The 25,852-nt window shown below is 37.8% G+C and overlaps 2 protein-coding genes across 7 annotated transcripts in view; one reads left to right on the top strand and one right to left on the bottom strand.

Moving 5' to 3' along the window:
- Abi3bp (ABI family member 3 binding protein) overlaps nucleotides 1–12,889 on the top strand; it is a 202,736-nt gene extending 189,847 nt beyond the window's left edge. For both annotated transcript variants that reach the window (XM_035444460.1, XM_035444459.1), the window contains 6 exons: nucleotides 608–716; nucleotides 8,245–8,324; nucleotides 9,169–9,198; nucleotides 9,618–9,779; nucleotides 10,815–10,937; nucleotides 11,711–12,889. In XM_035444460.1, the coding sequence (XP_035300351.1) occupies nucleotides 608–716; nucleotides 8,245–8,324; nucleotides 9,169–9,198; nucleotides 9,618–9,779; nucleotides 10,815–10,937; nucleotides 11,711–11,826 (620 nt within the window). In that variant the 3' untranslated portion in view covers nucleotides 11,827–12,889. The remainder of the gene's footprint in view (nucleotides 1–607; nucleotides 717–8,244; nucleotides 8,325–9,168; nucleotides 9,199–9,617; nucleotides 9,780–10,814; nucleotides 10,938–11,710) is intronic.
- A 290-nt stretch (nucleotides 12,890–13,179) lies between these two features.
- The window catches only part of Tfg (trafficking from ER to golgi regulator), a 32,123-nt gene continuing 19,450 nt past the window's right edge, over nucleotides 13,180–25,852 (bottom strand). For 2 of the 5 annotated variants that reach the window (XM_027412492.2, XM_035444461.1), the window contains exons 5-8: nucleotides 23,809–23,976; nucleotides 20,111–20,251; nucleotides 17,195–17,284; nucleotides 13,180–13,988 (exon numbers count right to left, since the gene is read on the bottom strand). In XM_027412492.2, coding sequence (XP_027268293.1) covers nucleotides 13,606–13,988; nucleotides 17,195–17,284; nucleotides 20,111–20,251; nucleotides 23,809–23,976 — 782 coding nt within the window. In that variant the 3' untranslated portion in view covers nucleotides 13,180–13,605. Of the gene's footprint in view, nucleotides 13,989–16,072; nucleotides 16,145–17,194; nucleotides 17,285–20,110; nucleotides 20,252–23,808; nucleotides 23,977–25,852 lie in introns of all 5 variants that reach the window. The other 3 variants (XM_035444463.1, XM_035444464.1, XM_035444462.1) reach the window with 3 other exon arrangements.

Genomic DNA, 25,852 nt, shown 5'->3' with positions numbered 1-25,852 from the left:
CAGTGCTTTCCCTAAACAGGCCTTTCTATCAAACTAAGCTATATATCCAAAGCAATGGTCAGCAGTCTTCCCCAGGTATTAGGTCTTCTTTCACGCTGATAAAGCAAGATTAGTTAATATGCCATTCCCCAAATGCTTTGAGAACCTCTGCCATCTGGTGACTGAAAATTGCTCCAGCCCAATGGTGTCTTGGGGCTGGAGAATGGCTCACCTGTTAAGAGCACTCCCTCTTCTTTCAAGCACACGGCTTTGATGTCTGGCACCCATGTTGGGCACTCCACAGTCACCTGTAACTTCATCTCCAAGAATCCAACACCCTCTCCAGGACTTCACAGGGACCCACAAGTGCACGTGCATGCACACACACACACACACACACACACACACACACACACACACACACACACACACACAGAGAGAGAGAGAGAGAGAGAGAGAGAGAGAGAGAGAGAGAAAATTAAAAATAAATCTATTTTTAAGATCAGTTTCTAGAATTGCTGTCCATCTGTCATCTCTATGAGAGTGTCTTTAGCATGTTACCAGCCTTAGGAACAAATAAATCAACCGAGACATAACAGAAGTGTCTACTGCTTTCCTCCATTCTCAGAATATGAAGTCATATCCAGAGAAAATGGGTCATTCAGTGGGAAGAACAAGTCCATTCAAATTACGAACCAAACCTTTTCTACAGTAGAAAACTTGAAGCCAGACACAAGGTAAGGAAGGCCCAGTGCTGTTCCAGGCAAATTCTGAGTGGCACAGAAACTGCAGCCACAACAAAGTTCAGAACGATACCTTAAAGAGGGATCTTGTTTTAATTCTGGGTTCCTTTAATGCACTTCTGAATACATTGTATCACATTTTCAAAATATTCTTGTTATTAGGATAAAAGAGCTAATAGGATGGCCTTATAAGTTAACAGTATAAATGGCAACATAAAAACAGGCCATTAATAGCAAATATTGATTTTTTTGTTGTTGTTCTGTCTGTCCTGGAATTTGCTTTGCAGACCAGGCTGACCTAGAACTCCTTGAGATCTGCCTGCCTCTGTCTCTCAAGTGCTGGAATTAAAGTCGTGCACTACCACTGCACAGCTATGCAAATACTGACTTTAAATAGCCAAGTTTTAGAAAGTCTATGAGCTATAGATAAATGGAGTGCACATGGTATAAACTAGACTTTTGAGGTCTGGACTCTGATGCTGGTATGGAGAAAGCAAGGGATGCAAACTATTTGACAAAACACAAAGATTTTATTTCAAATAGCAATTATGGGCCCCGTGATGTATTACTGTTCTATTACAGTGCTGAGATACCATGACCAAGGCAACTTATAAAAGGAAAGCATTTAATTGAGGGCTTGTTTACAGTTTCAGAGGTTTAGTCCATGACCATCATGGTGGGAGGCATGGCAACAGGCAGGCATGACACTGGAGCAGTAGCTAAGAGCTTACATCTTGGCAAGATGGATATAGAAAGAGCAGAAGACTGTGTCTGGCTTTTGGTGTGAGCTTTTGAAACCTCAAAGCTCACCCTCATCGACACACCTCTTCCCACAAAACTGTACCTCCAATCCTTTCCTAATCCTTTCCACTAACTAAAAGTCCAAACTTGAGCATATGGGGGCCATTCTCTTTCAAACCACCAGAGGTGCAGCAGCCCTTTGCTTTGGGGACTTTTTACACTGAAAAGGAGAATAGAATTTTGGTGATCAGTTGCATATTTTAACATGAGGTCATTCATATTTCAGTATAGTTTTATGATTTCTTTTCTGTCTAGAACATCTTATCAATTCATTTTATTACTGAAAGAAGAAAAGGGGGGTCCTGAGACATTTCTGATTAGCTCTAGAGAAGTTCCTAGAAGAGGGTTTCCTTTCTTTCCTAAGTTTCCTTTGCTATAGCCCTCTCCATCATCTTCTGACTGGGTTGAGTACTATATTGAGAGTGACATGAGAATGAGCCTGTTTTAACTCTGGCAGTGGTAGGGACATCTTTCAGTTCATTACAGAGGAAAAGAAACTAATTAGGTTAACTATGTATAAATTTCAGTCCTTTACTGTAGAAAACATGCATTTCTTCCATAAACATTTTACCTTTTTTTTTTTACTGTTTCTTTTATTTTTTATTTGAATTATAAAGATTATTTTACATGTCAATCCCAGGTCCCTCTCCCTCCCCTCCTCCCCTGCTGCCCCCTAACTAACACCCTACCTATCCCATACCCTTTCTGCTCCCCAGGGAGGGTGAGGCCTTCCATAGGGGGCGTCTTCAGAGTCTGTCATATCCTTTGGGATAGGGCCTAGGCCAACCCCCTTGTGTCTAGGCTCAGGGAGTATCCCTCCATGTGGGACAGGCTCCCAAAGTCCATTCCTATGCTGGGAATAAGTACTGATCCACTACAAGAGGCCCCATATATTTCCGAGGTCTCCTCACTGACACCCACATTCAGGGGGTCTGGATCAGTCCCATGCTGGTTTCAAATAGGGGAGGTGATAAAGAATATGTCAACTTGTTAATCTGGCACCAGTATTGATAGGGCCAGGCAGTGTGGCTTAGCTGATCCTCAGGGTCTTCTGGCACATAGTTTTGGGATAGGCAAAGCCATGCAGTCAATGAGAATAAACCAAAACCAGATGAGCCCATAGTGAATGTCTTGGTCAGCAGCTTGACTTTAAGTCTGTCTTGAGATGAACTGCTAAGTGCTTTGTTTGGTAACATATTGATGGTATGGGCTCTTCCTGATGATCTAGTTAGCAATGCCAATGGGCACACATGATCACTTGGGCTGAAAAGGCTCTTTAATGGCTCAGGCCTGTTCCAGAAAGCCTATTCCCCTCCTTACTCTGCTGAAAAACTGAAGAGTCTGTTGTGCATGCCAGAATTACATGTGGTCCAGCAATTTCCTATGGAAAATGGACTGATAATTAAGATAAATCAATTCACTTCATCTGTTCATGTATTTTATTGACATCAGTGGGCTCAGGATTCTGGGGGAGAGTTCTCTAAGACTAAAACCTACTGATGTTTGGGACTCTTGTTTGCACTAAGTTAATAAAACATTGGCACTGATGGCCAGCTGCAACACAGACAACTTCATATAATTTGTGAATCTGGCTCAAAGAAATGTGTGGAATAGTCATTATGCCTGGATCACAGGGTTTATGTGAAATTTAGGTTTACTTAATTTTCAACACCATCTATAGATTTGGTATAAAGTAAAATAAGGTGCCAAAGCATCAGGCAGTTTACTTAGTTCTGTTGTAGGTGTGGGCAACAGACAATAATTCCTTCCATATTAAAGAAAGCAACAGAGGCAGTTGCTCAGCTACTAACTTTGCACCAGGCAAAAGGACCAGCTCTCCAAGAATGGATCTCTACTTGCCTGTAGAGAGGTCAGATTTGTGCTCATCACTGTATGCCTTGTTATTATAGTTCCTTCCTTGTATCTAGAAAGGGGGGGGGGGAAGTCACAGCAGCACCAGAATTAGAAGTGAAGCCCAACTCTAGAATGTCTAGTTTCTCACCCCTGATCCCCAGAAATGGAAGACGTAAGAAACTTCCCTTGAGTCATAATGGACAGCCAGGTTTTGATCTTCCATGATTTCTGCATCTCTATTTTCCCTTCTGTCACTTCTGTTCCTTCTCCCTGCCACCTTCTTTCTTTCCCCTTCTTTTCATTTTGAGAAAAGTTGGTATGTTGCCCAGGGTGGCACCAAATTTGTGATTGTGCTCCATCTTCACAAGTGGGTGTGCTGGGATACAGGAATGTGCCACCATGCAGGTTCTGTCCCTAACTGAGGCATCCTACTCCACTCTGCCCCCTAGATCTTTACCTGTATTTCCAATGATGCAGTGTCCTAAATGCTGTAGCCCTCCAGTGTCCTTGCCTTTTATTCTTTCTTATTCAACTTTTCCCGATTCCCTTCCTCTGACAGAAGACCCCACCTAAATGGGTCTCCAGTAGGGGTAAAATGAGCTAATAGCCATACATTCCAAACCAAAACACAGCCACAAGTGTTTTTGTATAAAAACAAGTTTTATAAGAAGCAGTTTGAGGGTTTTTTTTTTTTTTTTTTTTTTTTTGAGACAGGGTTTCTCTGTGTAGCTTTGGAGCCTATCCTGGCACTCACCCTGGAGACCAGGCTGGCCTCAAACCCACAGAGATCTGCCTGCCTCTGCCTCCCTAGTGCTGGGATTAAAGGCATGCGCCACCAATGCCCAGCTGGTTTGAGGTTTAAGAATTTTGTTAACCTAACTTTTCTAACCAGTAGGGAGCTATGTAAGTGACAACAATGAAAAACTATAACAATTCTAAGTTTATGCCAAAACTGAAGGCTACAGAGAAGGGGTGAGGGAGTGATGGCGGTATCCATCCCATTGGGGCCCTGCAGCTTTACTCCATACCGACGGTGCAGAGGGTAGCTCCTAGAGGTGGACATTCTTCTGCTTTTGACAGATTAGCTCAACAGCTACAGACCACACTCTCTGGAACCATTTTTCACTTTGTTCCAGTAACTGATAACTTTTTAATTTGCATGTCAATTATTATAGCTGTTCTCCAAACTATATTGGTCTCAAATTTTACCCTCCACTATCCTTTCCCTTTAGGATAATACGTAGGGTTTTAAGTCTTTTAATGTATTAAACTCTTGCCGCCACTCCTCACTTTGTGGCTTCTTAAGAATCAAACATTGGAAAAGCAGTCTGTCTTTACTTGTATTTCTTGTTTCTTCTGATCCTTTTGTTCAGCTGTATGTGGATTTTAAGATAAGCTGATGATAAAATGAAGACCTTCTAAGAGTGTTGATTTTCCCTTGCCTTCCAGTCCTGCTGTGAGTTAAAACACCATTCTGATTTTGATCCCTCAAATAGGGTCCATTATTTTACTCTCAGGTTGGGTGAGTTTTGTTTTGTTTTTGTCATCCCTTGGTACTCTGAAAATTTGCAATTTGTATGTTTTAATTCCTTTCTCCTCTTCTTGGGAATGGAGTAGGCCTTTTTAACCTTGAAAACTTGTATCTTTAAATTCAGGGAGGATTGGAATCCCTATTTTATAGTTTCTGCCAGTTGGGTGTTCAACAGTAACCCAATCTTACTATTTTGTAACTTTGACTTTTACGTCTATTTATCTGTACACTGTCAACTCTATCTTCTAAGCTTTCAGTATTTTCAAATAACTGCTAAAATTCTGAAGTAGCACCCTATATTTATGTCCACCATTGTACTTTTGAGACTTGACTCTTAGAGGCATATGGTGTCACTCATGTGATAAAATGTGCTTTCTGGTTTCTGGGAAAGATTTTACCACCAGAAACATTTGTTTGTTTATATAGGGCTTAATCAGCCAAAACATGTCCTCGTGTTGTTAAACATAGGTTTGTTATTATTTCTATTTTATTATTTCTATAATAAAATATTGGGGAAAACCTTCAGAAAAATTAAGTTATGAAAACTTGTGGCCATGCTAGAAGCAAGGATCAAGTGTAATTAGCCAAAACAGAATGACATGGAAAGGAGTCCAGTGGTCAGATCTGGCCAAGAATAGATGTGACATGCACCCCCACTCAAATCAAACTGCAGACGCCTGTGAATTCATCCCCCCATTGCCTTGAATACTCAGTTCACCAGTCTTATGGGGTTTTATGTTATGATTGGGACTGTTTGAGATCACTTGCTGTAGGAATATAATCTTGGAAATATCCCATGTATGTGATTTAAGTAAAAATAGCAGAGGTGTTTTCTTTTTTTATATTTTTATTTCAATTAGAAACAACCTCATTTTACATATCCATCCTCCCATGCCCCCCCCAACCCATTCCATCCCCCTTGTGTTCCCCAGAGAGGGTGAGGCCTTCCATGGGAATCACCAAAGTCTGTCATATTATTTGAAGCAGAGCCATATATCTAGGCTGAGAGAGTATCCCCAGCACAATTCTTCACAGACCTTGAAAGAACAATACTAAACTTTATATGGAAAACCAAAAAGGCCAGGATAGCCAAAACCACCCTGTAAAATAAACCTAGGTGTTTTCAGATCAGCATTGTTTATATGTCTGTGTGATCATGTGTGTGCAAGAGCAGTCCCATGTGTGCATACCATGATGCACTGTGGAGGACAGAGTACAGCTCTGAGCCTTAAGCCTTGCTTTTTGTTTTAAGAGGTCTCTCTTGTTGTTTGCTGCTCTGTGGCTATGCAAGCTGACCTATGAGTTTCTATTGTTTTCACTTCCCTTCATGCTACAGGAGCACTGAATTTGGGATTACAGATTGTATGCACTGCTGCCCTCCATCCCCTGCCCTGCTTGATATGGGTGCCGGGCTGGGGATTGGAATACTGGTTCTCACGGCATTCACTTTACACACTGAGTCATCTCCCCAGCCCGGCATTTTCTTATGAGAAATAGCACAACACTTTCTATCAGTTCTTTAGCTTTCAAAATGCTTTTACTTCCGTATTTAAGAATTAAGTTTTTTTTTTTTTTTTTTTAATTCAGTCTCTCTGCTCCTCCAGATTAGGGGTCTTTTAATTAATCTCTATTCAAACATGAACAACCCAATTTTCATGGATTACCTATAACAAAGATGAAATTGTGGTTTTGGACATTAGGGTTACTATTATAACCATTACAGACAAAACAGAGATATGAGAAGTCAACATTAAAAGGGTTTTAAAACTTATTCTTTGAAAAGTTCATATGAGTATACAATGAATTTTGACATTATCTCCCAGTTTCCCTTCATAGCCCCCAATCCCTCTGTACCTCTTCTTCTTATCAAAATCTCCCCCTACTTTAATCTTTTAGAAATGACCCACTGAGTTTAATTAAGGTTGCTTGCATATGCATGTGAGATTATTTACTGGACTCTGGACAATTTACACTGGCTTCACCACTGAAGGAAGACAAATCTCCCTTTCCCAGAAGCCACTAGCTGTCAATAGCTCTTTAGGGAGAGGTGGGACCTCATGAGTTAAAGGAAAGTTTTAATACTATTTCACAGATATTTCCAGTTTGGAAAAGTGAAAGTATTACAATAGTTATAAACTTCACTGTCCTGAAATAGATGAGACTTTGGGAGCATACCTCATGGGGTTTGTGTGCTGGATTATATTATTATTATTATTATAACACATAGTAAGGACTTTAAAAAAGTGGTTCCTATCTTGTCAACAGTGGAATCTGTCCTACTAGAATCTGGAAGTGATCTGTTAGTAGTAAAGAAACTTACTCCAAGGACCCTTCCCTTTTGTTTTTAGCACCATCTTGACCAAACTGAGAACTGTCATCCCTTCTGTTTCTCACCTGTTTACAAAATACTTACCTTGTTTGCTCTACATTTTTACTTTGGAGCAAACTTCTCAAACATGAAATTTATCTTCTGAAAACCTTGCAAAGATCACACGACACTATCTGCTGACTCAGGCTGTTTAAGCCCGAGAGCAAATGCAGGCGAGTCCTCTGCTGAAGGAAGTCTGTTTCAGACAAATGTTACCCTACTAAGTTCTGGCTTTCTCAAGAGGATTTGAAGTTTTTATAGCTTGTGAAAAAGATGTGCCAATTATGCACAATTTTATGACTCACTCTTAGGGATAGAGCAAAAGCAAGTACACTTTAAAAAATAAGATAAAATAAAAGAGGACCTGAGCAGTGTGAGCCTGACTTACTGAGTAGAGTGGGAACAAAGTCTCAGCTTTGTGTTCAGGCTCTTAGGATGCTAACAGCCCATTTTCTGGACACTCTGACTCCCTGTGATCTGTATCAGACCCAAGTTCCAGGAGAGACAACCAGCACTGCAAAGACACATTCCCCTCATGTGTTTCCATTATTGCAACCAGTATCTCTCAAAACCAGTGGCCAGTTTTTATTCTCCGTGGCAGAGGTGGGACAAATAATCTGCATTTAGAGAAACTTTCCTCATTGCCACCCTCTGCTGGGATGACAGGGAAGAACAAGAAGAGCTCTCCAGGTGACATCTGAAGCAAATCAGAGTGGGTCACCGCATATCTTTCCCATATATCCATTGTAAACCTGACTGGTTATTTCTACTAATTTGTTATTGTAAACCTGACTGGTTATTTCTACTAATTTGTTATTTTAAGATGGCTAACTTTTCGTTAATGTTTTTCTCATATGAAATATTAGACAAGATGTTGAGAAAGAAACAGGAGTTAGTATATCAAGAAAATGTTGTTCCTTAAAACCCTCAAAAAGATGTTACTGTTATTTTTATTTCTTCTTACACAGCTATGAATTCCAGGTGAAACCCAAAAATCCACTTGGTGAGGGCCCTGCCAGCAACACCGTGGCATTCAGTACTGAATCAGGTAATCATGTCAGCAGTACTCATACATGGACGTGAAGGAACACAATCACAAGGGTTGCACAGGAGCATATTTGAAACCCAGAGTGGTCTTGAATTCTGAAAAAAACCCATGAGAAGCTAATAGAGGAAGGTACTTACAGTTATCACTATGTTTCTTCACTTAGGGTTTATGTCAGAAAAGAAATTAAAATGAAAACCTGTAATGTATACCCCAAAACCTAGTACACGATTGCTTCCTCACATGCCCAGGATAAAGTGCACCCACTGCCCCAGAGGAGGAAGTCCTGAGTTCTATGAAACGATCTGCACATTCCAAAGCTTCAGTTCCACAGAGGAAATCTCTATGCAGACAAATTTACAGAACTTTAAACTACACATTTTGGTAACTTTGTATAAAACTAAATGAGAAAGCTTTTGAAAAAAAAAAAAAACTAGCATAACAACCTATGCTCAGACTTCGGGCGTTGGTGGCACACACCTTTAATCCCAGCACTCGGGAGGCAGAGGCAGGTGGATCTCTGAGTTCGAGGCCACCTTGGTCTCCAGAGCGAGTGCCAGGACAGACTCCAAAGCTACACCCAGAAACCCTATCTCGAAAAACAAAAACAAACAAACAAAAAAACCAACCTACACTCAGATCTACTCAAATCATGTGTAAAAGATGCAGCTGAGTAGCTGAAGAGTGATCAACAACCATTTCCAAAACAAAACTTTCAGATTCAGTCTTCAGCAAGATTTAATATTATGCAAACAAGACCTAAGGGCACACAGCCATCTTCTTTAGCTTACTACTGCAATAGCAGAACCTCACCTAACAGGCTCTTTTGTGTGTTGTTCCTCCTCAGCCGACCCAAGAGTGAGTGAGCCGATTTCTGGTGAGTACCAGTCTCAATGGGGACTACATATATTTCTAAATTAAGCAAGCACAGAACTTGAGCTGAGCACCTACCTTTCTGTCTAGAAAGAAGAGGTGTCACCCATTGGGGAGGTGTTGAGATTTGCTTTCCCTGATATACTAGTCCACTCAAAATCTGTTTAATTTGTTTACATTAAATTTTACACTATGTTGCAAAAAAGAACCTAAGATACTGCTCTGAGATTTATTTCACTAGTGACAGAAACTTACACTGGGGTTTGTTAAACTCTTTCAAATATTTTCAGCTCCCAATATTTACAGTATTAAAGGAATGAGGTATCAGCAAATTGGCATAACTCCGAAGGCTGCTTTTGTTGTAAAGATTTTAGTTCTTCAGGGTTAAGTACTAAACCCAAATCATGTATTTTCCTCCTGCAGCAGGAAGAGATGCCATCTGGACTGAAAGACCCTTTAATTCAGACTCTTACTCAGACTGTAAAGGCAAGCAGTATGTTAAAAGGACATGGTATAAGAAATTTGTCGGCGTGCAGCTATGCAACTCTCTTAGATACAAGATTTATTTAAGTGACTCTCTCACAGGTACGTACCAATACCCTAGCCTTTCTATGGAGTTTCAGACCTAGCACTTTATAGAAGTTTCTTTCAGAATAAGATGTTACAGATATAGTTAAAACAATCTTAGAAATGAGGACTTAAAGATCTACAGTTTGGAGACAGATAATGAAAATGCCACATACAACAGTGACATGATGATCAACTTAAAAGAACAGACAGGCACTTCCACAGCAAAGCTCAGTACTGTCACGACCACCCAAGAAATCAAAATCCTATCTTATTTCTAATTCAAATAAAAAAATGATTAAAAAAAAGGACTGTGACATCCTTCAAATGTCAGAAGGGCTCACACCCCTTGCACCATATTCATTTATAATGTTTTCTTCTATATTCATATGGTGGAAAGACTTTGGTCTACTCATCCATCAGGTATTATTCTGGGTTTGGTGGATGACAAAGCACCAAATACCATATTCCTGTTTTCATATAGAGTAACTCTTCCTCTCTAGAGGAAGGAGAGACACAATAAATAAACAAATAAATTAAGAATGTCACACAGGGTTAGACAGAATGGCTCAGCAGAAATGGAAGCTCCTTTAGTTGAAGAGTTTTAGGGAAGGTCTGTCTGCAAAGGTATCATGTCTGCTTAGAATAAATTTTGAGGAGAAATCAACTACGAAAAATCTAGGAACAAAGGATCTCTGGAGAGGTGCAGGAAAGAGAAAGTGCAGGACATACTGGTCAGTCCTACTAGTTCAGGCTAAGATTTAGTAAAGGAGAAATTGTATTCTGAATATAATAGGCGACTGCTGGCGAGAGTATGGATGTAATAACATTACTTCATTTTTAAAAGTCACTGTGATCTGAAGGGAGAAAGGAGAACATTAGGATGTAAGAGTACAAGCAAGCATATCAGCTAGGAAACTTTCCTAGTTCCAGATGCTAGTGGCCTTTAATCTGGGAAGTGAAGGAAAAGCAAAGCAAAGCTATCCTTTGAAATAATTGATAATGGGATTGCCATACACTAAAGAGAACACTGTTTCACTTCTGGTTCTTCAGGCAAGTTTTACAACATAGGAGATCAGAGAGGTCACGGAGAAGATCACTGCCAGTTTGTGGATTCATTTTTAGATGGCCGCACAGGACAGCAACTCACCTCTGACCAGTTACCCACCAAAGAAGGTATGCTTTCTGGCCATCCAAAGTAGAGGGTTTTGCAGATTAGCACAGAAAGCAATCAGCTGACAGAAAAGGCTACAGTGGTGCTCCTCTACCACTAGGGAAAGAAGAAACTTAATTAAATATATAAATCTATTCTGAGATAAACAAAATCTTTTCCAAGTTTGTATCACTCATATTGTCCCAACCACAGTTGCCTCTCACAGCTTTAGGCATATGGGACATACCTGATCATCTTTTTTGCTCCCTTAAAAACTGTTAAGAAAAATTTATTTCTACTATACAAGGAATACAGTATTTCCCTTAAAAATATCTACATAAAGCAATTAAAATAATCTGAGAAGTGAATATACTCAGCAGTTTCCTAAATACATACTAACAGCAGGCTGTATAACTAGGACTGAAAACTTAATCCTTGCCTAAGCAGAACAGAAAAGTGGAAACTTCCCAGATCACTCAGCAAACACCTCATTATTTGAGGTTCCCAGTTACACATTTGTCCATGAACACTAATACCAAGCCTCTTAAAGATGCCTCTACAAGGCACTTGGACATAACAGGACCTGAAACCACTCTTTAGAGTAAGACAAATGCCAAGACTTCAAGTCCTAGGGCCCTTGTGTTTCTGGATAAACATCAGATTCTCTATAATCACTAGTTTTCTAAATGGCTTTGCTTCACTCAGAATAATCTTCAGCCACCAAACAGCCTTGTAACTATGAATGGTGCGGGCAAAGATAATGAAAGCTCTATTAAACTAAACTTTTTCCTCTTAGGCTATTTCAGAGCCGTTCGCCAAGAACCTGTGCAATTTGGAGAAATAGGCGGTCATACCCAAATCAATTATGTCCAGTGGTATGAATGTGGGACCACAATACCTGGAAAATGGTAGATGCAGGAATCAAAGCACTTCTGGTTCATTATCGCAAAAAAAAAAAAAAAAAAGAAACAAAGAACCCGTTGGAAATACTATGGTATTTGTCACACCTATTCAAAGCTATTTTGTTTACTATGTATAAAAGTTTCCAGTCTAACTGATAGCAGTACTAGATGTTTATTATTAGAAAAGATTACTGAGAAGATTTATCAGGTTTTACAGAGTCATTTTAAGAAAGCAAGATATTAACATTAATAGAATAACATTTTTAGGGAAGCTGGCTCCCTGTTCATGATATTTTAAGAGATCATTTGTATATTATTTATCACTGTTGTAATGTTTTCAGATACTTTTATAACAAGATTAATGTCAAAAATCTTTAATATGCTTTATAAAAAGTATTTACTTTATTGATGTGTATGTGTTGTTGGTGAGTTAATTCCATAAATCTCTACTTGGTTTAACTTATTGGATCAAATAATCTTCAGCATATACATGTGAGAGAAAGTGGTTCTAATATTTACATTTATGTTAAACTTCAATTTTTTTAGCATCAGATGAACAGATTTTGAGTTTAAATAGCTATATATTCATGCTACCTTTTCCATAAGCTACCAGAAAATTACTAAAAAGAAAAATCTGAACCCATATAATTTTATTTCAGCCAGAAACAGCTGATAATCTGACATGTCAAATGATAAATCGTTAAAAATACTTTCTCAAACTCTTTAAGCAATTCTTTTAAACGGCTCTATGGTTCTATTCAAGCTGTATGTAGAGCCTGAGTGTGAAGTCAGCATGAAAAGATAATGCATGGTAAAATGCTGTTGTTTCATAGGATATATTATATATTTATACACTAAGGCCATGAATGAATGAATGTATTCACAGGTTGTTTTTGTGACACTGTTTACTCAAGCTGTAACAAAACTGACTCATTTTCATGAAAAAAAAAAAAGGTATTGCTTTCTTTCGTATGGAGGAAGGCGCCAAGAATATTATTGCCTGCCCTGAAATGACCTCTCTGTATGTATATTTTAATATGTCTTAGTTTCATCAATGCTACATTTTGTATTTCTCAAGCAAATATAAACTCTGCAATAAAAAGATGTAGGTTTCTAAAAAAATGTTTTTTAAAATGTTCTGAATAGTTTGCCAATATGTAAATGCACCTTTATTTCCATAAGGAAAATCGGGAAATTAAGAGCTACCAAACCCCTAATGTGTTTACAATCTAAGTCAAGTTTGTTATATATATTTCTTTCCCCGAATGGAAATCAATTTCATAAATTTTGCTTGAAGACCATATACTAATAAGATGACTATTTTCCTTATGTCTGAAATAATTAAATTACAAGACCACTATTAGATTCAATCACCTTTATTAGCCTATCAATGTTACATTTTATACATAATGTCTAGTCATCTTGTCAAAGGGCTCTATTTTTAGTACATCATGTTAATAGTAAATAGCCAAGTGTGATGGCTGAACCTTAGCCTAGCTTTTTAATATCCTCTGGGAAGTAGAAAGCCAATCATTTTACATGAAAGAGTAGTGTTCCAAAATAACTAAGAAGCTGCTACAGTTTTAAGCAGGGGAGGAAAACAATGTTCATTTTGGTCTTTCTGTGTATGTATCCCGGCAAATTATACTTTCAATTAACAGCAACAATGATATCATAAAACTTGCTCTGCTTTTAAAATTTTTGAACTTCAATACAGTACAAATTGAAACAAAATAGTATTGTAGTCTTTTGGGAGGCAACTAGCCATCATTAGTGTAGCTGAACCTCCTTATCGATAACCGGGTCCAGGTTGGGTATAGCCCTGACCAAAAGGAGGACGGTTACGGGCATAAGGGTTAGGCCCACTGGAAGGAGTGGTCATGGTACCTGCAGGAGATGGCGTAAAACCTGGTCTTGGTTGGTAAGCACCAGGTTGGCTTGGAGCCATTCCAGGCTGAGTGCCAGGGGGCACAGTATAATTAGCAGGTTGAGATGTTTGGGTAGTATAAGTTTGTGGAGGATAAGTGCTCGTCTGGTACTGCTGTGGTGGTTGAGCAGGCAGTTGTTGTGGCTGACCAGAAAAGGCAGGAGCTGGTGCCTGGGAAGTTGGTTGTTGGCCATATCCCTGGAACTGCTGAGGTTGTTGGGGTCCAGTCTGCTGGCTGTAACTAGCTGAAAAGGCAAAATAAGTAACATATGTCTTGGTTCTTTTGGTGACAGTTTTCCAGAGTCTTACTGCTATGGACCAAAAATGATTAAAAATTTAATAAATGTATTCACAAACATGTATGTAGTAAGTCCAGCATAAAATATCTCAAGGCCAAGTATTTATAAAAATTTTTCAATTTTTAAAATCTATATTCTAAAATTCAAGTTACTCTCTATATATGTCTTTTCATTACAATTGCTTTGAAACTAAATAACCCTTGAGCAAATCCCCATCTCAAATAGTGAGAGAATTATGCTAAGGTGAAAATCATAAAAGCAAAGTAGCCACTAATCAGGTTTGGAGAGTGGTCCTATTTAACAGTACCACATGAAAACACATTACAGACAATTGCTTTAGAAATGAAACAATGTTACAAATACTCTTCATAAAAATGAAGTGTTTCAAAGTTTATTCACTATAAATAAGAAAAATTACTAAGTACCATTTTTACATTTCTTAAAGTCTTATATTTGGTATCTGACACTTTGCCTTTAAAACTCAAATTTTGACTTAGTATGGCATAACAAACAAACAAAAAAACATAGCACATTGCCCCACAAAATCAATATCTAGTCATTATTTACTAGGATATAATTAAAAACAAAATCTGCTTCACTGAAAACTTTTATCTCTACCATGAAACACACCTGCAGCTACTTGCAATGAAACCTCTCCATTGACTGGAATCCTGTCAGCATTAAATACCAGATACATAAGACAATTATTAAAATATGTACAACCCTGCATTTAGAAAAAAAAGGATTGAATGAATTTGAGTATATTCTGAACTCACCTTGAACCTGGGTTCAAAATTTACTTATGAAAGAAACCTTTATGATAAAGTCCATGAACAAAACTGGAAAAGGTCAGAGGGAAAACTGGCAAACCAAAAGTATCAGAGATTGGTCAATGTCACTACCACCAGCACCACTAAAGTCAAAGTCCAGGCAAAGTCAAATAAATAGGACTAGTCGGGTCAGAAATAATAGAGGAAATTTGAAAAGCACTAAATTTTACTCAGTGAAGACCCTGACTAAAACTTCTAAGAGAAAGCTCAGATATCAAGTATCCAAAGCATTTTACTCATGGTAGCACCTGAATACTAAACTAACATAATTTATGCTAAGATCTTAAATGTCACCTAATTTCTCCTATGCAAAGCTTAAAAATGTGTGTGTGCACACCCACCCACAAAAGCCGGAGTTTCTGGTGATTGTAAGCAGCTCTCAACCTTGAGCCAATCACCAGCCCCTTTGAAGAGTAACTTTTTACTGTAAGTTTTTGTGGAACACCTTCTTTATATTGAACATGACTATCCCACTTGAAGGAGGAACAACAAAACAAATGTCTTTTCATTCTGCAACTGGAATCTAAACTTCAGGAAACAGCAGTAAGTGGTAACAATGCCATTTCGGTTGCAATCTACTGGGCTATCAACCATAATCCTTCTCTATTACATCTGCTTGTCTCCACTCCCAAAATGAATGTTTCATGAAGACTATCACAAACTGCAAGTAACAGGTATCTTTTTTTAATCAATAAATATCTACAACTAAGCCTAAAATATTGACCACTCTGCTCTAAACTGGAGAATATAAAATGGTGTAAGTCAAGAGAACAAGGTTCATTCCAGCTCCCTCACTGAATGAATATCTGCATGTCTTGAGTGAGTAGGGACAAGATCAGTGGGGTTTCACCCTGGCTATACAATGACCTCCAAGCAAACCCAAGTCAAAAGGACTCGGGCCCGGGTTAAGAAGCGCTCAGGAGGTCTTGAAGTACAATGAGCTTTGGAAAGCATCTCCTAGGTCAGATGATGACACTCTCTCTTCAGCTCTGGCAGCTTATTATTTCTATACATTCTGTAATTTGAACCACAGACATTTTTTAATTTAAAAGGACAACACTAAAAAAAAGTAACATTTCCTTTAAATTCACTCCATCTATATTTTGAAATTAGACCTATAATGTAAAAATCACTCTACAGCAAATACAATCCAAACAATTACTGAATGTGTAAAAAAATATACCAAATTTAATTACTGACAAAATTTTGTAGTCTAGGTCAGCAATCAGCAACTGTCCGCACCAATAAAAGATGAAGGTTCAGCCTCTTTTCCTATAAGGGGCCAGATAGTAAATATTTTAGGTTTTGTGGGCTACATTGCTTCTCTCACTGTTGTAACAACTCACTCTACTCTGTCAGTTCAGTGCCAAAATATATCAGCAATGGCAACAAGGCCAAGTGAGAAACAAGCAGGACGGAGTGTTCTAATAAAGCTTCCTACAAAACCAGGTAGTAGCAGATTTGCACTATAGCTGTATCTATCTATCTAGTTATATCTATAACCTGTTGAGCTATACTTACACTTTAATAACACAAAACCTTCAAAATAGAATATTGTTAAGATTTAATTTATAGAAGTTATCTTAGTCTTTGATTATATATAACAAGGTGGATAGACACTCTGATAACTGGAAAAAGTACCTAAATTATAACCAAACCAATTCATCATATCATATCTTCAGTGGACAAATTGTAAAACCAAAACAAAATAATACTCAAAAGTGTATGGGAATGGGACCCAGCTACAAAAAAGCTCCTCAGATGATCTGGACATGCCATGTGTTTGAAATTCCAGGGTCAGATGACAACTGTGTCACCTGATCTGACAGCACGGTTCAAACATCTAAATATTCTTACTTGCCTGAATTCCACTGTAAATATGTTCTTTGTTTTGTATATTTTCAACAGGCTTAACTATCCAAGTAATTTTAGTTTTTATTAAGTTCACTTCTGCATATGTGGGGAAATTGTTAATGTACCTACAAATACTAAGAATACCCTAGAATTATGAGTGGTACAGATAAAGAAGAAAATCTTAATTTTTCTCAACTTGAAGTTATCTAAGAGTTTATATTGTTAATCTGTAGCATAAAATGTTTTACAAACATTACTGCAGAATCATCTCTCTCATTACATCATAACTGCTCACTGAAAACATAAAATGCTGACTTGATAAAACATGACAATGTAAATAAGTATTGCTTCCTCAATAAGTACTTAACACGTATTGTGACAATGTACTTAGGAGGAAGAATGTAAAATTAAATGAATATGGAGACGGATCAAAAGCTGCAAATTAACTCCCTTTTAACAGCTACTCACCTGAATACTGAATACCGTACTGCTGAGGAGGAGCCTGAGGCTGCTGTGCCCCGTAGCCAGCCTGCTGCTGGTATTGTTGGTACATTTGACCTATGAAAGAAAATACAAACAGAAAAGGAGGGTTTAACTTTGCAAAAAAATATTTTTAGGACACCTTTATATTACCTCCCAATTTAATACAAAAACACATTGAATAGTAATATACAATATATTTGTTATCCTTTAAATGTCTACGAAGACAAGAATAAATTAAGAAGGGTGACTACTTGTTCTACTATATATGAGTTGCTAAGAATGTTAGCTGGGAGCAGGTATGTATATGATGTTACTCTAGTGGTTACCACTTCATAAACTCCAGAAAATACATTCTAAAAACTACATGCCACCAGGTAAGTAATCAGAGAAAGGGGACAAATACCCTGCCATGTACAGTTTCACATATCTTTATCTGTTAGCAATACCTCTCTAATGGTTCATAGCACTTTTCTCATTACAAGTCATTTCATTTGTAGAATCTATCAAATTACAAAACATCGTCCTTTTATTTTCTCAAGTTATTTTCAACATTGCCACTCACTGTGTAATACACTGTGTTGTATCACTTAGTGATGTTGTAGCCACCTTTGTTAATATAAACATGCTCTATGGCAGTGTTTCTCAACCTGTGGGTTGTGACCCCCCCAAAACCACAGGGAAACATGGATATTTACATTACAATTCATTACAGTTATGAAGTAGCAGCAAAAATAATTTTATCACTGGGGGTCACAACAACATGAGGAACATTAGGAAGGTTGAGAACCACCGCTCTATGGGGTTTACACAGGCCAAAGTTATCTAAATGACATTTCTCCGACAGTATTTCATCATTAACTGAAATAGAACTATCTTCTCAAGACCCTTTTTATTTTACTATTTACTTATTTTTGATATAAGTGTCTCACTATGTAGCCCTGGCTGGTCTGGAACTAACTACATAAGTCAGAGCAGGTTGAACTCAAAAATAAAGATTGGTTTGCCTCTAGGTTTTCACTTTTCAAATTAAACCTAGGACCTCACATAAGCTAGGTATGTTCTTGGCCAGTGAACTATAAGCCTGAGCCTTCCAACTGAAGAAGATAATTAAAATTACAGTCAACAGTAAAAAAAAATGCTTGTGGAGAAAATATGGTATTTATAGTATTCATTTAATAACTTGTAATTCTTAATTTTAAGTCATTAATTTCATAAGAGATTATGTTAACCAATTAAGTCATGCTTTCTGTTGATAATTCTGCTCAAAATACAACTGGGAGTTGATCTAAATAATTGGCAATGTATAAAATGTATACATTGTATATCAAAAAGTATTCACTAAAGTAGCCGCATCACTTATTGTTAGCTGTATCATATCCAACACAAGAGCCCACAAGATGTAGCAAATGAGCTACTGAAACTGCAGCTAGTTTGAACTGGCACATACTATGTTTAAAATGTTCCAAATGTCTCACTCCTGCTCACTGACCTTACTTTGTACAATTCTTCTCAATGACCTATAGCAGTGCTTCACTTCAGCAGCTTTTAGTTCACCTAACACAGCTGTTACACTCTTTGTCCTCCTCCTCTGCCTTCCACTTGAACCCATATCCACTTCAGGTCTAGTTCTGGCTGCAGAGTAAGACTAACTATAGTTGGTGGAGAAAAGACTTAACATAAGAATTCTTGTGATAGGCAGGGTTTTAGTTGAGGGGAGGAAGAGGGAACTGGGACTGACATGTAAAACAATATTGTTTCTAACTCAAATTAAAAAAATCTGCAAAAAAATACTGTAAATGTTGCAATTTGTCAAGAGTTTTGAAGAGATTGAAATTATTCGAATTCACTAATTCATTCATTTATTCATTAAGCATATTAAGTACCTAATATCTGCCAACTGGACCACTGAATAAAAATGCCCTGCTCCCAAGATTAAAGATTATATATGCAAGAAAAACCACTGAACTGTATCTGTTTATTTCAGTTTTATTTAGACATCATTTTTTTTTTAGTGAGCCATGACCTAAAACTTTTCACTGAACCTGTAAATTATCATTTCTAAGCTATAGCCTTGTCTTTCTTTAATCTTTCCTGAAGGGCATAGTCTGAATGCTGTTTAGATTCTTCTGTATGTATTGTAAATGGTTTTGATTACTTATGGATCCTTTAAAATAAACAAACTAGTCAAAAAAAAAATCTTATTAAACCACTCTTCAGACTAGTCCCAGCTAGTCCCCCCAAAGACTCATACTAATCCAGGGACAAGCATGAAAAGTATCACCACAGTACAAAAGGATTCTAGTCACAGCTCATCTTCGGCTATAGCTTTGGTTTTAATGCAAATGCTAACTTCAATCACTTGCTTTAGGTACTAAGAACTTTTATTATTATTATTATTATTATTATTATTATACACCAATTGTCACCAACTGACCCTTTGGTACAAATTTTTAAAGCACCACCTGGTGTTTACTGCTTTAAAGTAAAATGTGCACTGAGGACACATAATTTGGAGAGGAAAAAAAATTGAGTTAAAATGCACTGCTAACCAAATAAACAATCTACATTATTTAACTAAAATTGTGCTCCATTGTGTCTATCTGAAACCTTTTTAAGTGACAGAAAATGTACAGTTTTTGGAGGGGAGACTATAAAGTCATTTGTATTTATATTAACTTAAACATTTTTCATCCCTTTTTTCTAATTTTCAATACTCCAGAAACATACCCAATATATTATTTGGTTCCATGACAACAAATTACACCATGTCAGTAAATAAAACCATTTTACATTGTGTAGACAGTGGGATTGCCTATGTAAATGGGTTGCCACTCCCAATAATGCTTCAATAAACACTTCTACACATCCCTTCCCACACATGGGCTCCGAATGCTATTTTACCTTCAATCTGACCTGCTTGTGTCTGAGCTCCTGTATATGGAGGTTGCTGTGGCTGAACGGCTGGTGGGTGCGCTGCTGAGGAGGAAGAAGCAATACTGTCAGGAGTTCCTGAACGGTCTTCTGCAGGAGCACTGGGTGGCCCTGGATGGTCATGAAAAGTCAGTTAATGACCCTGCCCAAGGCCTTTCCCTACAAGCACAATTAGGAGTACAGGTTAATGAAATAAATCACCATGCAACAACCAAATCACCAAGAATACACTAAGCTTATGTGCTCTACATTTTCACATCTCCAGTCTTTAGAATCCAACGTCAAAATTAGAAGTCATTCCCTACAATGTGTGAAATGCTCAATTCCTGATCCTAACCTCCCCATCAAAATCAAAACTATCTACAGTCTACCAAAAACAGTGCTGCTTTCTTAAGCAGGTCTCCACTGTCTACAAGTTCAATGTCATCATCCTGGTTTATATTCAGGGATCCAAACATTTCTCACTTGTCTTCTCACATGTTCCTCTTTTAATTAAAACACCCCACTCCATAGTGTCATAGGATATCTAATCATTTTTTTTTTTGCCTCCTCTCATCACCATTCTTCCACTCTCCATGATTAATTACAACAGTCACATACGTAAATGACATTTTTCAAATCTAGTTACAATCCTAATAAAAGCCTTTTAACTTGATTCCCAAGCGGGAATGGCTTACTTTTATTATGAGCTACACTGAGTTCTACTTTGTATTTTCACACAGGTCCCAATTTCCTTAAGATTTTAAGAACTTTGGTCATGCTCTGGTTCTTTTCTGCTTCCACAAAGCCTAGGACTCTACTTACACCAGCCATGATAAGAAACACAGAAGCTAGTACAGAAAATGTAGATTCTCTGTACAGTTCTAATACATGACAGTCAATAAGTATATTATTGGAAGATAACTACAGATAGCTTACTCCTTTAGGTTACTTTAGCAACACAAAGGAGTGATATAAAGAGTTTTTGGAGTTCAATAACTTAGGCTGCACTGCCAAAGCTAACAGTGACTGTTGACTTCGGGCAGGTTACTGAATCTCTCTCAATTATGTAAAAAACACGAGTAAGGTTACTCGGAAGGGTTCTGAGTTAAAGAGATCTTACAGTCAAATCTTTTAAAAGCAATTACCACTTTAAAGCTTGACTTAAATACTCACTTATTAACAGGCTTTCCCTGAAGCAGTCTCTAACTGCTCTAGTGCTGTCCTCAGAATTTATCATGGTTTGAATTGAAAATGTCACCAAAGACCAAGGCTGATGGACTTTTAAGAAGTGTCTGAAACAAAACTGCTCGGACCTCGTACTAACTGGATTATCCCACTGAAAAACTGATATTTGGGTAGGCTACTAGAAGGTAAAAAGGAGTGGGTTCTTGAGAGCAAGTACTTCAATAATCTTATCTTGTCTCTAGCCCCTTTTACTTGTTCATTTGCTTCCTGACCACCACAAAGTAAACAGCCTTCTCAGCCCCTATGGTGCTTTGCCTTGTTTCAGGGTGAAGCTAATGGAGCCAATGGACTGTGAACTGAGATTTCTGGGACAACAAACCAAAATACATCCCTTTCCCCCCCTAAGTCAGTGGCTTCCAACCTTCCTAATACTACAACCCTTTAAAACAGTTCCTCATAGTTGTGGTAACACCAGCGATAAACTTATTTCATTGTTACTTCATAAATGTAATTTTGCTGTTATGAATTGTAATGTAAATATTCAGGGCATCTGATATGCAATCCCCAAAGGGGTCATAACCCACAGATTGAGAACCACTGCCAAGTTATTTTCTTAGGCATTTTGTCACTGCAAGACAAAGCTGATATACCACCATTTTAGGCATATGGTTTGCCCCTTAATAGTCAAGTACTAATGAGAATCTACATTGGGTTACAGTAATGGGAAAGCTGATTACCAAATTAAAATGTAAGGCTGACTGGTTTACCGCCACTTTACTTGTACATACATACATACACACACACACACACACACACACACACACACACACACACACACACACACACTCTTTCCCTAAAGAAGGTACTATACTATTAATCCTAAAAATACTCAGTGCTTGGCTCTTCTGTCTTGTATGAAGTTTATAACTGTTGTTCATGCTGTTTTTCTAATACTTCATTCATTCTCTTCATGAATGAATGGTATTACTATGGTAGCTATTTCCTCCCCTGACCATATCACACATGAGAATTTAGAAATTACTCTGGTTGCTGTCAATATGAAGACAACTAAGTGTATGATAACTAAGTGCACAAATCCACATGAAAATGGTCTTCATATACTAGAAATCATAATCATAATATTCTGGTCTGACATATGACACTCAAGTCTCAAGGCAGGCGTTCACACAGCATTTCCTTACATGTGAAGTAGCTGAAACAGTAGTTCATATTGCAGTCCTCTACATGTTTTTCAGATGTACCATTTGTTTGTCTTTTGCCAAGAACAAGTAATATATTCAACTGTTGCCTCAAAATCTAACACAATTTTCTTCAGTGAATGATCCCACATTGTTTCTTGGAAACAAAAGTTTCCAAGAAAATTAAAATGAAAACACCAAATAAATTCTCTGACTGCTGAAAATGGCAAAGTAAATGGTTCCAGTAATCCGTTCACCAGGTAGCAAAAACTTGATCAAATCAGAAGAAAACAATTATTTAAAATAACTACTGTCAATCAAATGTCACTGAAACCAGAATAGTTTACCCAGGAGAAACACAGTGAATTAAGAATTTCAAAACTTGACCTCTGTAGCTTCAATGGCAGAAAACCATCATATTAGCAACTTCATGGTTGGACAAGGAGCTGGAAATACAGGTGAAACTCCCTGTCACTGAAGGGCTAATTACCTGGACTAAAATAATTATAAACTATGCCCAAATCTTTAGTCACTCGTCTGTTTCAGGAATGGGGGTTACTCCAAGTGGGCTCAGGATGAAAAACGAAAAGGAAAGAAAGCAGAATCCACTGCTGACAAACAGAGATCAAGCTACTGTCCCCAGTAGCTTAAATCTGGAAGGGCAATAGCAAAGCTCTTAGAAAAAAAAATAATAAAAACATCAAAAACCAAAAAAGTCAGAAAGATACACTAATAAAAATGTCCACTTTACAATGAAAAACTGCAAGACAGGTAGAAACAACAAAATACGACACATACTATAAAACAGGAAAGCAGCCAATAAAAACATGAAGGGTTCAGCAATGAATGTGTGATAAGGATCCCCAAAGAAAAACAGGAATAATATTGACAAAAACTAAGAGGAGAGAGTGAATCACAAGTACTGTTTTAAAGCTGAAAACTTAACTTGCATAAAATATATTAACCAGAAATCTGTTTCATATCCTAAGATCAGAAGAGATAGCAAAACCTACCAAATGCAATTTGAATCCTACAAAAAATCTGCAAGTTTTTTAAATAAAACGGCTTTGTTTTTTTAAATCTGAAAATACTGCTTTTAGCAAAATTTAGCTGAAACAAACTGTAGTTATTCTTTAAGGTGGAAAGAGTGCTATGGACTGGAAAGGGCAAAATAAATCTCTTTGGGGGTGCTGAAATCATGCATTTCCTTTTTTTATAGGAACTTAAATAACTGGCTAAATTAAGATTAGTATTTCACCATATCCAGGAAAGAAGGGAAATAAGAGAAAGGAATTGACCTACCTGAAACCTGGTCATCTGTTAACCCAAATGCTGACATGACATTTTTGTTGATTTCATCTTGGTTTTTTAGAGGATCAAAAGCTGACATGCTTGCTGCCATAACCTGAGTAGACTGTTTTCCAGAAGAATCAGAAGCAGCAGGCTTCTCTTCCCTGCCATCCACAGTGTCTATAACAATAAAGGAGTAAACAAGTTTATTTCATCTATACTCAAAAAGGCATAAAAACATAAGACAAGAAAATACCCATGTGCATAAATATTGTCAGGACTGCTAGAGTAAGAATTTGTGAGAACAGAACTGTAGACTGTTTTATTTTCTTCTTTATGTGTGTTTATGCTTCAGGTAAAATGAAATACACGATAAAGAGCAGGTTTTCAAAAAGAATTATTGTCTCTTACCACTCCCATTTTTAGAATTACTAGAGTAAGCTGAGCACAGAGAATGGTGCCTGCCCATAATTCTGGCACTCAGGAGGCTAAGACAGGAGGATTAAGAGTTCTAGGCCAGCCTGAGCTACACAGAAAGACTGTCTCAAAAGCCAAACAGAAAACTGAGAAAAGGAGAAAGAAAGTAAATTATTATTATTATTATTTTAAAGCTCCTTGACATATACAATCATTTTACATTTTACGTTTTTTGGAGCTTGGGCAGGCTCGTTTTTATGTCAACTTGACACACAAGCTACATGCATCTGAGAAGGAACCTCAATTGAGAAACTGCCTCCCTAACATTGGTCTGTAACAAGTCTGAAGGGCATTTTCTTTAATTAGTGATTGGTGTGGGAGGGTCCAGCCTACTGTGGATGAGGCCACCCCTGGGTTGATGGTCCGGGGTTCTATAAAATAGTAGGCTGAGCAAGCCATAAGCAGTAAGTCAGTAAGCAGCATTCCTCCATGGCCTGCTTCCAGCTCCTGCTTCCAGATTCCTGCCTCAGTTGCCATCAATGGGCTATGATTCAGAATATGTAAGCCAAATAAACCTTTTCCTCCTCAAGTTGCTTTTGGTTATGGTATTTCATCATAGCAATAACACCAATTGTGTGTGTGTGTGTGTGTGTGTGTGTGTGTGTGTGTGTGTGTGTGTGTGTGTGTGTGTTAACACAAATGTACATGGAGGCCAGAAGACAATCTCCAGAGACATTTCTCAGGAGCTGTCCAGTTTGCTTTTTGAGATAGGGTCTTTCAATGGCCTGGAATCCACCAAGTAGATTATAGCCCAAGAACATTCCACACACACTATATAACAGAGTTCTATTCCTTAGAGAAGAATGTGGGTCACTTAGGCAATTGCTGCATGGTAATAGCTATATGTTGGTTGAATTTTGGTCTGTCCTTCATAATCTTTGACATGGTTATGTACATGCTATTTGAACGTGCATTAATTCTTCTGGGAGAATGGTCTAAAATGTTTTCATTCAATCCTTGATTTTAGTTTAGAAAGCTCAAGTTCATGGCTGGGGAGACTGTTCCAGAGGTACTACTTGCTTTATATTGAAGAGGACCTGAGTTTGGAAATGCTGGAATCCAAATAACAAGCTGGCTAGGTAGTACATCCTGTAACCCCAGCATTGGCATGACAGGAGGCAGAAACAAGCAGATTCCTGGACTTTACTGGTCAGCTAGACTAGCCTACTTGGTGAAGTTCCAGGCCAACTGGAGACCCTGTCATAAAGCAACAGGTGGAAGGCACCTGAAGAATGACACCTAGATTGTCTTGTGACCTCCAAAAGCACATGAACACCATGCTGCACTTGCGAGTACCTCCACCCACACACAAAAATGTACACAAAAGCAAACAAAAAAGGGCAACAGTTCAGAATAAGCAAATTGCTTTACTCTGAAGCATATAAGCCTTCATCATAAAAGTGTCCAAGAACAGTTTAGTAAATTTCACCATATTCTGAAATAAAGGTGAGCTTAGACATTACTAATTCATCAGCAAATATTTATTGATCATTTACCAGCTTGAAATGTGCCAATAAGCCTGAAATTATCTTTACTATTTATAAATAGTTCATGCCACCAGTAAAATGCAAAAGTTTTT

This window comes from Cricetulus griseus, chromosome 4 (genome assembly GCF_003668045.3).
Source record: "Cricetulus griseus strain 17A/GY chromosome 4, alternate assembly CriGri-PICRH-1.0, whole genome shotgun sequence".
NCBI classification, from domain to species: Eukaryota; Metazoa; Chordata; class Mammalia; order Rodentia; family Cricetidae; genus Cricetulus; species Cricetulus griseus.
This window is presented reverse-complemented; position numbering and strand designations above follow the sequence as displayed.